Below are 17,380 nucleotides of genomic sequence, written 5' to 3'. Positions count from 1 at the left end.
GGGATAAAAATGTAACAAAAAAAAAGAAAATTATACAATATGAACATTTTTTTACCTGCATGTTGGACTTTAAGGTCAGTGATCTGGTTACATTTTTGGCATAGCTTCATAACTCCACTCTCACTCCACAAGACATTTTCTCATTGGAACTAATGGTGAGAAACAGTAGTTTGCATTAACTGGACAAAGTGAGTGAGAAAATAGGCAGTCACAGTTAAAAATGATGCGTTTAGTCGTTACGGCTGTTAATTGTTTTACTCTTTACTCATAGGTTTATGCGTGTGTGTGTGTCTGTGTGTCTGTGTCTGTGTCTGCACAGGTGGAGGATTTTGAAGAAGAGCCTATGTTGAGGACTGGGTGTAAGGAGTACTTCTGGTTGCTGTGTAAACTCATAGACAACATCCATGTTAAAGATGCCAGCCAGGTGGGACCTTCAGATTTTTATAGTAGCGTAACGCTGGTGATGGCTATTCATCTTCAATGGTCAAATGTTATTACAAAGCTGGTGTCTCTCTGTCTCTCATGCTGACATTAATTCTCTGTAGACCACCCTGTTGGACCTAGATGCTTTGGCCAGACACCTCGCAGACTGTATAAGGAGGTAAGAACAACCTTTTATTTAGTATTGGCAGAATAAACTAACTTTATTTTTTTAAGATATGTTTTTGCGGCTTACGCCTTTTATTGGTTTTTTGAAGGGACAGACAGTAGGTTGACAGGAAACGGGAGAGAGATGGGGGAAGACATGCAGTAAAGGCCGTGTCGGGCTCGGGAGTCGAACCCGCGGCACACTGCGACTGGATTACCAGTCGGGTGCCCAGACGGTTACGCCACCGCCTGGGCTAAACTAACCTTTTTTAGATGGTTTTAATCTAACAATAATGTTGAATGTTCAATCTAGCCCATTATCTCTGTTTCCTTGATACCTAAAATGAGAAATGGTCAGCTGCTAGCTTAGCTAGATAGTTGGTCACCAATCAGAGAAATGGCTTTTATTGTGTGATTCTCTCTCCCCGACGTTTAGGGACAAGGGGTTTAGCACTGACGAAAATAGGGCCATTAGGGCTCTAGTTTAGTCCATGCTAAACCCCTTGCTAAACAACTGCACTGGCTATCTGTCAAGTTCCGTATCAATTATAAACTCCTCCTTCTCATCTACAAATGTCGAAACCCTTGACCTTCCTCTCCTCCCCAGCCGCGAGATCCTGGACCAGCAGGACGGAACGATCGAGGACGACGGACTGACGGGTCTCCTCCGTCTGGCCACCAGCGTCCTCAAACACAAACCCCCCTTCAAGTTCTCCCGCGAGGGGCAGGAGTTCCTGCGAGACGTCCACAACCTGCTCTTCCTGCTGCCCAGCCTCGCTGACCGCGCGCAGCCCAAGTGCAAGTCCCACGCCGCCCGGGCCGCCGCCTACGACCTGCTGGTGGAGACCGTGAAGGGCTCTGTGGAGAACTACCGTCTGCTCCACAACTGGGTCATGTCACAGCATATGCAAGGTGAGGAGGACTAGAGAACTTTCGGCTAACTGTAGATAACCTTTGCACTCGAAGGCCAGACCTGGTCCAAGTCCAACTACTGTATATTTGTGAGTAGAAAGCTCGCAAAAACGGCTTTGGCTAGCTGACCTTTTCACCGCCCGATTATTTATTTTAAAGTTGACTTAGTTTCTTGATGGTGTCAAGCTTACCAACCGCTGACAAAATGGATAACCTTTACTACATTTTCCAGGCTCTTCTACATCTTTGGCATTTTAACCAATTGTTAAAAGACCTGAGGCCGATTATACAAATGCCTTCTAAATCAGTAGTTCTCAGACTTTCAAGCTTTTGGAAAAATGTTCAAAAATAGCAGATGTACATGCTCGCAGCGCTGCACAAAGTGATGCCCTGTGAGCTTGATACAATGACACAGATGCTTTCCCAGTTGTAATGGGTTAAAGAAGCAATCCTACCACAAACTACCTCATCAAAACCAGAAACAATAACTCGTAGCTAAGTCAACAGAAATGAAAATCTACGTTACCTTCTGTGTTGTTGTCCATCAGCCTCTCATGCCCCATACAAGTGGGACTACTGGCCCCATGACGATGTCCGAGCTGAGTGTCGCTTTGTGGGGCTGACCAACCTGGGTGCCACCTGCTACTTGGCCTCCACCATCCAACAACTCTACATGATCCCTGAGGCCCGCCAAGCCGTGTTCACAGCAAAGGTCAGTCACGGTTTGTTTACCCCAGTGTTTGTTTGTTTACTCCTGCCCAGATTATTAAAACTACACAGCATAAATTCTCATGTAATGTCTTTTATATTTGTAGTATGCTGAGGAGATCAAACATAAGACCACTCTGTTGGAACTCCAAAAGATGTTCACCTATCTGATGGTATGTGGGAGAATTAAGAAATGTACATTAAGAAACTCATTCAGTTAACCATAATCCTAAAGTGGCCATTTTGCTGATGCAAGCATTTATGCCTCCCTTTGTATGATTAGGAGAGTGAAAGGAAGGCCTACAACCCCCGTCCTTTCTGTAAGACTTACACCATGGATAAACAGCCTCTGAACACTGGAGAACAGAAAGACATGACCGAGTTCTTCACCGACCTCATCACCAAGATAGAGGAGATGTCACAGGACCTGGTACACACAAACACACACCTCTCAACTGGAATTCAAATAAATAAATTATTCTTAAAACGTTACTCAATAGGTGTTAAAGGAGAACGCCCGGGGGTATTTGTAACCATTAAATCAGGACGCCCAGCGGTTTGTTTCTTCAGGACCTATTTCAAGGTTGTTCCGCGCCATTTTGGAAGTAGCTTGAAGTAGCTAGATGTAGCCAAAACACCCCGAGGCGATCGACAACAACGGGAGGTATGATTAATTCTAACGCGACTAGCGACGGGACCGCGATGGGCAGTCAAAATTCTTTGGTTTTTATTTGGCTTCCTCACAATTGTACGATGAAAGCAACCATATTCTTTTATATAAAAGTAAAGAAAAATCCTAATACAGTATTCTGCTTTTTTCTCTCCTGTTAGAAAAATACAGTGAAGACTCTCTTTGGCGGCGTCATCACCAACAACGTTGTCTCTCTGGTAAGAATACAGCTCAATGTCGGAGGAGTGAAAGGTTGCTGTGTGTCAGTGTGTTGGGAGGTTTGTTATCCCATTAAAACCAGGGCTGTAAAGACATCATAAAAATGTGTGCAATATAAAATACATATATAATTATATATATATATGCCAAATACATATACATTTGACTCAAATGTGGTGCTCAAACCTTTTCATGTCAATGATTTGAGGGTCCTTGACATGAAAAGGTTTGAGCACCACTGATATAGGAACATACGTTTTTCAGAAAGACATTTCCAGACATTTTGAATAACATTCTGCTTCTCCTCCAGGACTGTGACCACGTGAGTCAGACAGCTGAGGAGTTCTACACAGTCAGATGTCAGGTGGCTGACATGAAGAACATCTATGTGAGTCATTTGTACATTTTTCATTGATGGACTAGCAAGACGAAATAAAAAGAATAATCCAACAGGATAATAGCATGTTAACCACTTAAACCCTATGCTTTCCAAAACATTTGACAACGTGTCGCCGGTTGTGAGCTTGCAGATCAGCTATTTTTGCAAAAATGCACTGATGTAAGACACAACAAACCATGTCCCTGGGGGCCTCTTATACGCCTACATACTGTAGCAGTAGGATTTGTGGTGCGATGTAGGTGTGAGGGCAGTGTAGCGGCCTGAACTCTTGATAAAGCCCTTTTTTAATTGAGCTTTGTTTAAACCCTATACAGTATATGCATACATGTTTATAGATTTAATTTGTATATGTAGAAACAACGTACTTCGACTACAAGTGGGGTGCATACTTAGTTTAGACTAGTCATTGGTTAGACATGGGTTAAGGTTAGGTTTAGGTGTGCTGCCCCGTGGGAGGTTAGGTTTAGGGTGAGGGTTTGAGATTGAGGTTGTAGTAGACCCTACAAGTTAGTCGAAGTATTCTTCATATTCCTTACCTGTATCCCCTCAGGAATCTCTTGACGAGGTAACCATCAAGGACACTTTGGAGGGAGACAATATGTACACCTGCTCCCAGTGTGGCAAGAAGGTTCGAGCTGAGAAACGGTGAATATAGACAACATACTTTCAATTGAATGCTTTATTATTAGCTAATTAATGGCCTATCAATCGCTAGTAACCACCTACAGTACTACCATGCACAGTGCAGATTAAAATGGACTGCAGATTATTATTGACATTCCTTTAATATATCAAACTTCAATCAATTATCAATTACAACATAATACACATATTTTTCTTTATCTTTTACAGTATCTTCTTTCAGTTAGGCCACAGTCTTCCAGAACTGCTCTAAGTTGTTCTGCTGGACTCTTGTGTGGTTGTAAATGAATGGATCAGATTTTGTTGATCACACGTTAACGCTGCGTTCATTTCAGGGCATGTTTCAAGAAGCTTCCTCGCATTCTGAGCTTCAACACCATGCGTTACACCTTCAACATGGTGACCATGATGAAGGAGAAGGTCAACACGCACTTCTCCTTTCCCCTGCGCCTCGACATGACACCCTACACAGAGGACTTCCTCATGGGCAAAGGAGAGCGCAAGGAGGGTATGGACATATGGCTAACCCTGCCTACAAAGCAAGAATATTAGCATATGTATATGTAATCCTATGAAACGCTGGTTGTGAATGTAATTCACGGTTCTATAAAGAGTTCCAGACGGCCAGAGATGGTGTGAAACATATTTTCTCACCGTCAGTCTGAAGCCATGAAATGCCACACCTTTTTGTGTGATATGGGATTGTTTCAGTTAGTGCTTCTGTCCTTTCCAGTTGTCTCCACAGTGGCCTGGTAAAAACCTACAGTATATACTTAATTTGATGGGTGTCTCCCAGGGATCTATCCTGGGCCCCCTCATTTTGTCCTTTTACTCCAAATCTCTTTGCCAACCAACAACACATTGTGATCTTGTAGACTGGCTATTTTGGGGGGATGTTTGCCTATTTTTCACAAATGTTTCTTTGTCCACTGTCATGCCCAGAATAGGGAGTTCAAATGGTTAATTAATTTGTCTAAAAGCAGTGGGAAATCCATCTGATACATCTAGTAATCTCTGTATTTGATCAAAGCAATGTGATTTAGAGTTTTCATATTTTCAGGATTCCGGGAGGAGGGCGAGGCAAAGGTCACGGAAAGCTACGAGTACGACCTCATTGGAGTGACGGTGCACACGGGCACGGCCGATGGTGGTCATTACTACAGCTTTATCCGAAATATCGTCAACCCACATGCCTACAAGAACAACAAGTGGTGAGCAGATACAGTCTACCATTCATTGTCGATGTAACCCAGCGACATAAAGATGCATCCGATGTTTGCACAGTAGCTGCTACAAAAGATACAAAGCTACACAGCTACAAAAAAGATGAACTGGCTTCAACTTCAGTTACAAAGAGTACAAAGTGACAAATATGCTGTAAATCTTTTTTGCATCTGCCCGTGTGAACGCTGCATGATGGTTAATTTCATAATCTTCTATAAAGCTGTATCATTTTGGATTAGTCCATATTTAAACGTTAGACCTTGTTGATTTGGTTAATATGTGTTTTTCTTTTCTTTCTTTTTTTTACACAAAGTGATGAAATGAATAGACTGTTTAATAATACCGGTAATACGTTTAATCTCTCCAACCCCCCCTCTAAAACTCCAGGTATCTGTTCAATGACGCTGAAGTGAAACCCTTTGACTCAGCCCAGCTCGCATCTGAATGTTTTGGTGGAGAGATGACGGTAAGAGCCAACACCAGAGAGAATAAAACGTATAGTGTTAGTATGACATTGGGTTGGATTGCATAATATTTTGTGTGTGTGTTTTCTTTCAGACTAAAACGTACGACTCTGTCACTGATAAGTTCATGGACTTCTCTTTTGAGAAGGTGAGCAGGGTCTTTTTATTCTCTGTATGTAAATACACTTACCTTTCATGAGTGTTTTATTGAACATGACCTCATTCTGTCCAGACACACAGTGCCTACATGCTCTTCTATAAGAGGGTGGAGCTGGAAGAGGAGAATGGCAAAGACTTTAGTTTTGATGTTTCTCCTGATTTACTTGAGGTAACTTTCGCTCCATTTTCCCCTTTTATTAGTTGATCCAAGAAGCATTCCTTTATCGATGTGTCAAAAACAAACTGAATTCGGACATGAAATAATGCATTGTTTGTGACCTGCCCTAATCTCTTTTCAGTGGATTTGGCATGACAACATGCAATTCCTACAGGACAAGAACATTTTTGAGCACACATACTTTGGGTAAGCAAGGACTCTAATAAATAATCTGTATTATATGTAAATATATAACATATTTATTTAATTATTTGTCTAAATGATCAACCTTACTCTAACCAGTATTAAAAAAAAAACAAGTATGTACACTTTTAAAGATGTTTTATCTACAAACATCTAATTAGAAAGGAGTGCCCAGTGGATTTACTATTTATTTATTTATTGACTTTAACTATAAAATTAAAGTGATTATATTTAAAAAGCACACCTGTGTGAACCGAGTGGTGCAACTCCCCTCTCTCCCCCCCCTCCGCTCTCTCTCTCTCTCTCTCTCTCTCTCTCTCTCTCTCTCTCTCTCTCTCTCTGCTATGTCAGATGAGCTTTATTATGGATATCAATGTACCTAGACAGTCAGTAGTTGGATTTGCGTCCAGCAGGTGGCAGCCATGTCACATACTTCTCTCTTTCCAATTTCACGCATGCGCACACCACTCGTGCTCATGACGGATACATACATGATACCCATGGTAACACAATGGGGGGAAAATGCTGGTGCTCATCAATCCAATGGTTTGCTAGATTAACCTCAGACAGACAAATACACAGGTCCCTGGACAGACAAACAGAACCCAGACAGACGGGGACGAAAAGATAAACTCCCTATTGTCTTTGGTGGCCTGGCAGAGATAATAAAGCAAATGATTCAAGTCAACTACACACAGCAGACATCTATGGCTCCTTGTGTGTGACGATTGTGATTGCGTTGCAGGTTCATGTGGCAGCTTTGCAGCAGCATTCCCAGCACTTTACCAGATCCCAAAGCCATCTCCCTTATGACCGCTAAGGTTAGTGTCCTGGACCACTTGGCTCTAATGAACGCATCGTGACGTGTTATACTGTAGATCTAAACAGATTTTGGATTTATAATATAAGCATCTTTTTCTGGCGATCCCCTGGAACGCCCTTCAAGGACCCCTGTATGGTCAGCCGCCTTTTAGCATGTTGGATAGATGTTAAGCATGGATGTCTGAACTGTACGCAGTTTAACCATTTAAGCTCCATTTTATTCTTCATCTTATGATGGTGTGGTGTGGGGGAAAATTGCAAATCTAAAAGATCACAATGTATTTCGACATAGTGGATCACACAAATTTCACAGAAAAGTCAAAGGTGGTTAAGGGTTGTTGTATGTGGAGTGTTTGGGCTTTACCGAGTTTCTCTGTGCACACTTTGGATGAGAAAACCATGACGTCAATCTGAGATAAATAAATAACACTGCTTTTATTGTCTTCATTTCGATCACAGCTGAGCACATCGTTTGTCCTTGAGACTTTCATTCACTCCAAGGAGAAGGTAATGAACAACACAGCCTTTCAGACCCTACAGTCACGTTGACTATAAGTTGTCCAAGGCAGCTTCCTATTGCAGACGATGCACAATCAACATTGATCAACACCCTTCATAATAATAAGTCATGAATGGCAAGAGAGAGAAGAAATTAATAAATGTTTTTTTTTTAATTTGTGATAGTTTCTTCATTTTTTCACACCTGCTTTAATGATTTGTTGTTTTGTCCACAGCCCACGATGCTGCAGTGGATAGAACTCCTCACCAAACAGTTCAATAACAGTCAAGCGGCTTGCGAGGTTAGGCAACGGCCTCGAAAAGCCATCCGTAACTGTGTTCATTCTTGTAAATGTGCTCTTAATGCTTCAATTCAATGATTTCCAGTAGCTTGGTGGCCCACAATTAACTACTGTGCCGTTAAACATTATCCTTGGATATTGTGCGTTTCAGTGGTTTTTAGATCGCATGGCGGATGACAATTGGTGGCCCATGCAGATTCTCATCAAGTGTCCCAATCAGATCGTCAGACAGGCAAGTTAAACCAAAACTGACCGATTAGCCCTTTGCTAAGTCCCTCCCTGACCCGTCCTTGTCCAATAGGCACGTTAGCAAGAGAGGAGACATGGCAAGCTGTCCTTCTCACCCGTTGAGATGCATGGTAAATGACAGGATTTCCCTATAAAAATAATCAATCGTTACAGTAGGAAGAGCTTCAAAATGTCTTCTAAATCTAGTGAACCAGGCCTGCAGTAAGCTATGCACTGGACATTATTTCAATACACTAGAAATACGAAATGTTAGAGGGTGAAACAGTATGCAACTCTTTATTGCACATATTGCCAATTGCCTCACTCAATCACCTGGGGTTGTCAGTCGTGTAACTTTCCCAACCTTAAGCTGTGTACAGTATGTGTTCAACAACACAGCCATGCAAAATAACACCTACAGCTACAGTATGAGGTGACGAAAGCTTGCCATCCTTAGCAATGGTTGCTAAACTATTTGGATTGGCTTTTTTTGGATGGGGTTAAGCTAAGGGCTAATTGTAATTTTGTGTTACATTTCCTGAAATGTGCCTTTCAGTTTTACTTGACATATCTTCACTGTAAAGTTACTATTACTCCTGTGCATTTTTCTGGTTTGCTGTATGGATGTTTAATGAGAGTATATTCAATATAATGTGTGTGATTTATTCATTGTACAGTTGGTGTTTAAAAAGAGAGTACAGACATTTTACACCACTGTCGTATCGCTGCAGATGTTCCAGAGGTTATGTATCCACGTCATCCAGAGACTCAGACCGGTACACGCTCACCTCTACCTGCAGCCAGGCATGGAGGACGGGTAAGGATGGACACACGTGTTGCTTAGTTAAGCTTAGTTACCTAGTATTGCTTCAATGAAACTATGACATTTTTTATTCTGTAATTTGTATTCACCATACCTTTATTTTTTTCTGGCTGAATTTAGCCACTGCCAGCCTTTTTTTTCATTTGCTTACCTTTAGTAGTCACAGAATATTCATACTGATAATTCGAGAGACGTTCACTGGGTGTTCGCAAGAAAAAAAGAAAAACGATTATAAAGTCAATTGAAAATGTAATGTGGTCGCGATACAGAAAGAGGGGTATGAGCGCTCTAGAAAACTGTCTAACATGGAAGTTTATGGGAGGCGAGTTTTAGCAATCATGTGATTTCCTTGTTCCTGGCTTCATTCACAAAGAGGAAAAACAACAAAAACATTGTGAGTAGATCTGCCAGCTAAGTGGTGCAATGTTACCCAACATGACTATGCCACTAGAGGTGTGCAGTATGACTGAACGTTGTCATGTCTGTGATAATAGTTGGCTGACAGTGATACACACAAAGGGAGCCATGTCTCACCCAGTGGCCATGCGTTTTGGACACTTGAGAAAGTTTCATGCTCCAACAACGTAGCTGAAACACACTTAAGGGTTAAGTGACAATAGTCTATAATTGTTTAATCACACTGACGAGAGAGTATTGGTTAGTAATTGTAGTAGAGAATGAGAACTTTGCGGTTATGTATCTGTATGCATTGACAAGACTTTTCCAGTCAATTATTACTTGCACCAGCTCAGCTGCTATGACCACTGACCACAGGATGGCCAGAATGTGGGGTGCGTGTGTGTGGACTAGTGTGTGGACTAAGTGTGTGGACTACTTGCATGCATATTATGACTCCCGTCATGCCCATTTGCCCAGACCATTCATCCTAGTCACACTCTCTTCTTCCTGTCTCTGGGTTTCTCCAGCTCTGATGACATGGATGGACCGGTGGAGGACATTGGCAGTCGCTCTTGTGTGACACGCTTTGTCAAAACGCTGCTATCAATCATGGAGCACGGAGTCAAGCCCCACAGCAAACACCTCACAGAGTACTTTGCCTTCCTTTACGAGTTTGCAAAGATGGGGGAAGAGGAGGTGGGTTGGTGCTCCTCAAGTACAGCAAAATTGAATGAAAATGTTATCAGAGTTGAGGGACAAATGAAGATATGATGTACTTGAAAATAAAGTCTTTCTTACTAGTTTGAATTAAACTATGAATTAAATGTGGATAGAAAGATGTTTCTACAAAGACACCATTTGTGATAAATAGTATACGGTATAAGACTTTGACTCACTTGATGTCTAAATGTGTTTTTAAATGTTCCACAGAGTCAGTTTCTTCTGTCTCTACAAGCCATCTCTATCATGGTGCACTTCTACATGGGAACAAAAGGTCCAGAAAATGTAAGTTCCAAGCCTACTGTATAAAAGTTTTGAAAAACAAAATGCTGGAAGTTATTATCCCTTGGTCTCTAAAAGTGCATTACATGCGCCTTCTGATAGTCATTCAGAACTTCTGATGGGTGGTCTCAAAACTTTAGCAGAACTCCTGCACCCCCAGATGTCCTGACTCGGCCAACTAGTTCAGAAAGCCCGAAACGTCTTTTTTTCCCTTGTTTTTTTGCAGCGTCGGAAGGAGCATGTGTTGACTTTAAGCCTGTGTGTTCCCACCAGTCATGGAATGTCAGGAATATCATGAAATTCCATTTGATTGTTTATAGAGACAGAAATTGAGTGAGGGGCAAACCCATCCTCTCTGAAAGGTTGCAACACATGTCTCCAGCTCGAATCAAACTGAGGAGATTGTGATTATATGAGCAACGCGCTAAGAAATTCTTCAGATACATTTTAGTCACATCACACAGCAAACGGTTGATTTTTCCATGGGTTTGTATTCCATGTGACAGTACGTGCGTGACCTGACTCCTCCCCTTCAGCCGCAGGTGGAGGTTCTGTCTGAGGAGGAAGGAGAGGAGGAGGACGAGGAAGAGGACATCCTGTCCCTGGCAGAGGAGAAGTATCGTCCCGCTGCTCTGGAGAAGATGATCGCCCTCATCGCCCTGCTGGTGGAGCAGTCCCGCTCAGAGAGGTACAATCTCTACATGGATGTTAATTCACACCCTTTAACCCATTAAGACCTCTAAATGTTTTCCCGGTCACCCAACCTCCGTTGTTTCCCCCAGACATTTGACACTGTCTCAGAGTGACATGGCGGCTCTGACCGGTGGGAAAGGCTTCCCCTTCCTCTTCCAACACATCAGGGACGGCATCAACATCAGACAGACCTGCAACCTCATCTTCAGCCTCTGCCGCTACAACAACCGCCTGGCTGAGCATGTAGGTTTACTTTCTCTACACACACACACACACACACACACACACACACACACACACACACACTTGTGTTACTATCAACAACATCAAGAGCACTCGAATGCCTAACCGTAGCTCAAAGAAATTGCCATGGCCATTATAATGACCACTGCCCTCAAGAGGGCCTGAAAAATGTCCCCATGAGTCACATTTGTCTTGTTTTACTGTCCTTGAGTTTTGACCCCACGTGGAAGCACTCTCTCTCTCTCACTCACGCACTCACTCACTCAACACTCTCACACACACACACACACCCCCCCCTTTCTGTCTCCACCAGGCCGAAGGCATGGGGGAGTGTAGTTTTGCACTCCGTGTGTGTGTGGCACCGTTAACCCGATGCCACATTTTGCACACACACTCCCTAGATGCCAACGATGAATCTCTGCCCCAATTTTTTCCAGAACGGCCTGTTATAGCCTGTTATAGTCATCCCACTATCTCTATAGTCACGTGTTCAAGCCGGATCTGTCCGATATTTCATATTCCATCCTAATTGGCTAACATTGGCTTTCAAAGTGCAATGTACGTGAAATCTTTCACAGACTTTCCTACTAGTCTGAGTAATATATCCCACCCTTTTCACATTGGCCTGTTATAGCGCCACCAGGAGGCCACAACCTGACCTGCCCTGGTGGAGACCTGAGCCCTGAGGGGCACTTTATCTAGTTTTTCTCTAATCTCTTCTCTACAAGCTTATGTTGTGAGCAGAATGTTTACACCTGTTATGACCTGCCCAGAATTGGGACGCTAGGTTTGGATGTTGATGGTATTTGCTATTAACTCATGTACTTCTTTCCATTGCAGATTGTGTCCATGCTCTTCACTTCAATAGCAAAGCTCACTCCTGAGGTAAGCATAGTTCTATAAAAAATAAATAAACAGTGACGGTTTAGTGAAACACATCCAGCTGTGATGTCAGTATATTGCTTCAAGCGTAAATGTCGTCTGGTGGGAATATAACAAGGCAGCATGATTCATGTCGTTTGTTGTACTGTTGTTGTTTGTCTCGATGTTTGAATGTTTATGGACCACAATAGAAACGAGCCTTTGGCTTTTTTGTGATTATTCATTTGGCTTTTTTTTACGTAATGCTGTACTTTGAAACTGTTGTTAAATTAATGATAATTCTTATCGCATGTTCCATAGATGACTATCATCATCGTTTAGTGACTTCTTACTTGTGTCGTGTGTTGTTGCTGATGTAGGAGTTGGAGCAAATGTCTCTGTCGGGTGGAAACGTCATATGTCCAAAACAGTTACTTTTCAGGATTCAAATAAAAAAATGGCAAAGTAGCAGATCTACTAGCTCCAAATGTGTTGTGCCACATTTCGAGCTTGTGGATCTGCTACTTATTATGCTTTTGTGTGACGCTGTACAGTAGTATGATCAAGTAGGGCGTTAAGTTATGAACAAACGGCAACCATATTCTGCTCTGATCAGTCAGCACAGGATATAAGAACATCAGCTTTTTTACCTACTTCATCTACTTGTTCTTCATCGTCGTGTTGTGGTGTTTGTTTTGCCGTCAGGCTGCCAATCCGTTCTTCAAGCTGCTGACCATGCTGATGGAGTTTGCTGGTGGACCTCCAGGCATGCCTTCCTTCGCCTCCTACATCCTGCAGAGGATCTGGGAGGTATGGCACTTACTATTATTTATGGTCACGATGCGAAGTTCAGTAAAAACTATAAATTACATTTATAGGCTACTACTCTATGTTCAGAGACTGAATGGCCTGACGTGGCCTGATTCACATTCACTTTTGATAAATGCACTAAAAGCGTAATGGCCACGAATACCACGTTTATTATTTGTTTTCTTCTCATCAGGTGATTGAGTACAACCCATCCCAGTGTCTGGACTGGCTGGCCGTGCAAACGCCCAGGAACAAGCTGGCACACAGCTGGGTGCTGCAGAACATGGAGAACTGGGTGGAACGCTTCCTGCTGGCACACAATTACCCCCGCGTCCGCACATGTAAGAAACCTTATTTATACTCCAACAGGTAGTTGAAATAAGCTCTCTACAAACACACAGCTGTGCTGATAAGACGGCGTCTTAGCAGAGCAGAGCCGGCTAAGTGACTAGCGTAGCAGCACTCTGTCAGACGGTGACCCATGTATTTCCAGGATAACTGAGAAATAACACTTGCAGAAAGGTTATTTTGAGAGTGAAATGCCCCACAATATGAATATATTTGTATACGTTTTATTTTGATGGTAACTGTGTGGTATTTCTTCTGAACCCCCGTCTCTCGCCTCTCCTCCCTCAGCGGCGGCGTATCTCCTGGTCTCCCTCATCCCCAGCAACTCCTTCCGCCAGATGTTCCGCTCCACGCGCTCGCTCCACATCCCCACACGAGAGCTGCCGCTGTCCCCAGACACCACGGTGGTCCTCCACCAGGTGTACAACCTGCTGCTGGGCCTGCTGGCGCGCGCCAAGCTCTATGTGGACGCCAGTGTGCACGGCACCACCAAGCTGGTTCAGTACTTCAGCTTCATGACCTACTGTCTCATCTCCAAGACGGAGAAGCTCATGTTCTCTGGATACTTCATGGACCTCTGGAATCTCTTCCAGGTCAATGTCTTTTTTTTTTTTATTACCCCAAGTGATGTTGGGGCCTTGGTCTAGAAGCGAGGAGTTTGGCATGCTCAACTCTAGATCTTTTCAAAAGGACTAGAGTCCTATTTTGGGCATGTCATTATAGGCAACGTTTTTCAACATTTTTAAGAACCATTAAATGTAGACTCTGCCAATTTGGAGTTGGATTTAATTCAGCCTTTCATTAGTGTAATATCATTACTATTTTAACCCATTAAGACCTGACGCTGATTCTAAATGCCTTCTAAATTGGAAGTTCTTAAACTATAAGTTCTTAAACTATATATTTGGCTCAATGTTTGTTTGTTTTGCCATTGACAATGAAGGGAACATTTACATCATAATGTGCCTCATTACGTCATATTGTCTCTTCATTGTTAATGTTTAATGTTAATGTTTGTGTTGTGTTGGTTTGTTTTACATCACCTAATCAACATGAGTTAGACTTTAAGCGCCCCTCACTTCACATGGGTGTGATTTTTTTTTCTTCATAATAATGGGTTAAGCATCAATGGAATAATTCTGAAAAGTTCCAATTTTTTTTTGCTTATCTATAGATATATATTTGTATAGACTGCAGACCCAATGCAGGATTGTTCACCACCAGCAGACAGTGACCCTCTCTCCTCTCTGTTCCACACACAGCCCAAGCTGTCGGAGCCCGCCATCGCCACCAACCACAACAAGCAGGCGCTGCTGTCCTTCTGGTACAACGTGTGCGTGGACTGTCCCGAGAACGTGCGCCTGGTGGTGCAGAATCCCGTGGTGACCAAGAACATCGCCTTCAACTACATCCTGGCCGACCACGACGACCAGGAGGTGGTGCTGTTCAACCGCGGCATGCTGCCCGCCTACTACGGCATCCTGCGCATGTGCTGCGAGCAGTCGCCCGCCTTCACCCGCCAGCTGGCACAGCACCAGAACATCCAGTGGGCCTTCAAGAACCTGACGCCGCACGCCAGCCAATACCCCGGGGTGAGTGGACAACTGGACACGTGTGCCTTTTCACTCCCAATCTCTCCCCATTTCCTGTCAGACTACTGTCCTATCAATAAAGGCCTAAAAAGTCCATACATCTTTAAAAATAATAATCCTAAAGGCTCCCAACGCCTAATTGTGGGTAGGACACGTGAAAATAAGACTGAACGATTCTTTATGCGGTCCGTTTCAATTGTGCTGGAAAATCACAACCAGCATACAGTACTACATGTGAAACGACACGTTACGACTTATAGTCGTAACTGTATAGGTTAATGGAGATTTTCAAGTGCGGTTCAGAGCTCTCGGCACAGTCATAAAAGGTGTGTATTCGTTCGTTCAGGCGGTGGAGGAGCTGTTCAACCTGATGCAGCTGTTTGTGGCTCAGAGAGCCGACATGAGAGAGGAGGAGCTGGAGGACGTGAAGCAGTTCAAGAAGACGACCATCAGCTGTTACCTCCGCTGTCTGGACGGACGATCCTGTTGGACCACACTTATCAGGTACGTGTTAGCATTATGCTATGCTTTAGCTATTGAAAAATAGCAGATCTACAAGCTCGTATGAGCTTGTAGATCTGCTATTTTCGAAAAATTGAAGAACGACTGACATAGAAACATAGCTTTTTCAGAAAACTGTCAGGATGTAGAAGACATTTTTAGAATCTGATCTCGGGTCAAAATGGGTTAAGTTCATAACACACACTGGGTGACATTGCGCTAACAGTTGTGTTGTGTCCGCAGTGCCTTCCGTGTCCTGTTGGAGAATGACGAGGACAGACTTCTGGTGGTCTTCAACAGAGGTCTCGTCCTCATGACTGAGGTACACTGCCTAAACCCAACAACACATGTATCAACTGATGTCCTGTGTGAATTATGGAGAATTTACAGAAAGTAGGCACCCCAGGAAGAGTGTGGATATCAGTGATAATTATGTTTACAAAATGTTAAAAAAGTAAAGTATACATGATTAGACAATGCTTAACCGTTTCAGTTCATACGACGAGTGAGGCCGTCATAAGGATTCCGAAAAATGTGTGCCTACGACGTCTGTGGACGTCCTAGTGACACGGGGCGAGATAAGAATATTCAGAATTTTTCCTTCTTTTTTTTTTGGCATTTCGCTTTTCGCTTTCCGTACGCTAACACTCTGTGCAACTATTAGCTTGTCATTGACTCCCATGTTAGCGCGGCGGAAAGAATGAATCGTATCTCCTAATCCAGGGCGCTCTCCGTGGTGATGAATGGATCGATATGCTGGCGCTTCATTTCTGCTCCTCATCCGTCTCTCCCGCAAAATATAAACGCTTTTTGGAGCGTAAAAAAATATATTAAGATGATCGGGGATGTGAGGTCACTTTGTAAAGTCAACTTTTTTAGGAAAGTGTTTCCGGTTCAGGGCTTTCAGAGTAAAAGCGATCAGACAACTCTGGCACCCCGGAGCTTCTATTTTGATGCACTTCCGGCACTGATTGTGTATTCAACAATAAATGTGTAATATTTCTATCTCCAGTCATTTTGGGGCATAAACAAGAAGTCGAAGGATACAATTAAGTCTGATAATGATGTACGCATGTTCACATCATGTGTACTTAAGTAAGTTTGTATTAGATTTTTCAAATACATTTTAACATTTTGGACAAAATGGCTAATTTTACATCGAGGTGCCCAGATGTCCCTAGTGCCCACTGTTATCCAACCTACCTACCAATGTATTATACTGTTGAATGTTCCATCTCCCCTCTCTTTCGTCCCTCACTTTCTCAAACTGTTGCTTTCTTTCTTCCCAAACTCGTCATCCTCCCTCCAGTCTTTCAACACACTACACATGATGTACCATGAGGCTACAGCCTGTCATGTCACTGGGGACCTAGTGGAGCTGCTGTCCATCTTCCTGTCTGTCCTCAAATCCACGCGGCCGTACCTGCAGCGCAAAGGTCACTATTCTTTGGCATTTAGCTGACATTCTTAATCTGATGAGACACTCGGACGCTCCGTCCCGATAAATGATGCGTGGCAATTCATAGACGTGCATTGGCTCTGGCAAGGGATCAAATAATATGTGACATTTCTTACTGACAAACATGTCTCTTTCTACCAGGCTCTTAAACAAACTTGGTGTTAACAATGATTTTAACTACTGTACATGACTTATTTATTTATGGTTTTATGTTACCGACCATATAGCTGTGTTATGGTTTAGCTGATGTACAGAATATCCCTGAAGGATAAAGTTCATATTAACCCATTTTTGACTGAGGCCGATTCTAAAAACACTTTTCTGAAAAATCTTCACATTTTTATAGCAGCGTGTGTGAGGGTTCATGTGGTTAACCTCAGGGCTGTAACTATTAATTATCTTCTTACAGATTATTCTAACAATAATGTTTTTGATTATTACAAGAATCGAGA

General features: G+C 42.9%; 1 protein-coding gene across 2 annotated transcripts in view; it reads left to right on the top strand.

Moving 5' to 3' along the window:
* Positions 1-17,380, top strand: part of usp34 (ubiquitin specific peptidase 34) — a 79,564-nt gene that overhangs the window by 50,151 nt on the left and 12,033 nt on the right. Inside the window, exons 39-70 of one of the 2 annotated variants that reach the window (XM_083765070.1) lie at positions 320-424; positions 546-601; positions 1,196-1,500; positions 2,049-2,212; positions 2,316-2,381; positions 2,492-2,638; positions 3,040-3,096; positions 3,408-3,485; positions 4,048-4,142; positions 4,475-4,647; positions 5,200-5,350; positions 5,751-5,829; positions 5,922-5,975; positions 6,060-6,155; positions 6,286-6,350; positions 7,093-7,168; positions 7,629-7,676; positions 7,904-7,969; positions 8,121-8,201; positions 8,929-9,014; positions 9,947-10,115; positions 10,350-10,424; positions 10,958-11,109; positions 11,204-11,357; positions 12,198-12,242; positions 12,924-13,028; positions 13,222-13,369; positions 13,665-13,969; positions 14,639-14,968; positions 15,315-15,472; positions 15,713-15,791; positions 16,779-16,905. In XM_083765070.1, the coding sequence (XP_083621196.1) occupies positions 320-424; positions 546-601; positions 1,196-1,500; positions 2,049-2,212; positions 2,316-2,381; positions 2,492-2,638; positions 3,040-3,096; positions 3,408-3,485; positions 4,048-4,142; positions 4,475-4,647; positions 5,200-5,350; positions 5,751-5,829; positions 5,922-5,975; positions 6,060-6,155; positions 6,286-6,350; positions 7,093-7,168; positions 7,629-7,676; positions 7,904-7,969; positions 8,121-8,201; positions 8,929-9,014; positions 9,947-10,115; positions 10,350-10,424; positions 10,958-11,109; positions 11,204-11,357; positions 12,198-12,242; positions 12,924-13,028; positions 13,222-13,369; positions 13,665-13,969; positions 14,639-14,968; positions 15,315-15,472; positions 15,713-15,791; positions 16,779-16,905 (3,895 nt within the window). Of the gene's footprint in view, positions 1-319; positions 425-545; positions 602-1,195; positions 1,501-2,048; positions 2,213-2,315; positions 2,382-2,491; positions 2,639-3,039; positions 3,097-3,407; positions 3,486-4,047; positions 4,143-4,474; positions 4,648-5,199; positions 5,351-5,750; positions 5,830-5,921; positions 5,976-6,059; positions 6,156-6,285; positions 6,351-7,092; positions 7,169-7,628; positions 7,677-7,903; positions 7,970-8,120; positions 8,202-8,928; positions 9,015-9,946; positions 10,116-10,349; positions 10,425-10,927; positions 11,110-11,203; positions 11,358-12,197; positions 12,243-12,923; positions 13,029-13,221; positions 13,370-13,664; positions 13,970-14,638; positions 14,969-15,314; positions 15,473-15,712; positions 15,792-16,778; positions 16,906-17,380 lie in introns of both variants that reach the window. The other variant, XM_083765069.1, reaches the window with a different exon arrangement.

This window comes from Protomyctophum parallelum (assembly GCF_964188405.1).
Source record: "Protomyctophum parallelum genome assembly, chromosome: 5".
Lineage (NCBI taxonomy): Eukaryota > Metazoa > Chordata > Actinopteri > Myctophiformes > Myctophidae > Protomyctophum > Protomyctophum parallelum.
This window is presented reverse-complemented; position numbering and strand designations above follow the sequence as displayed.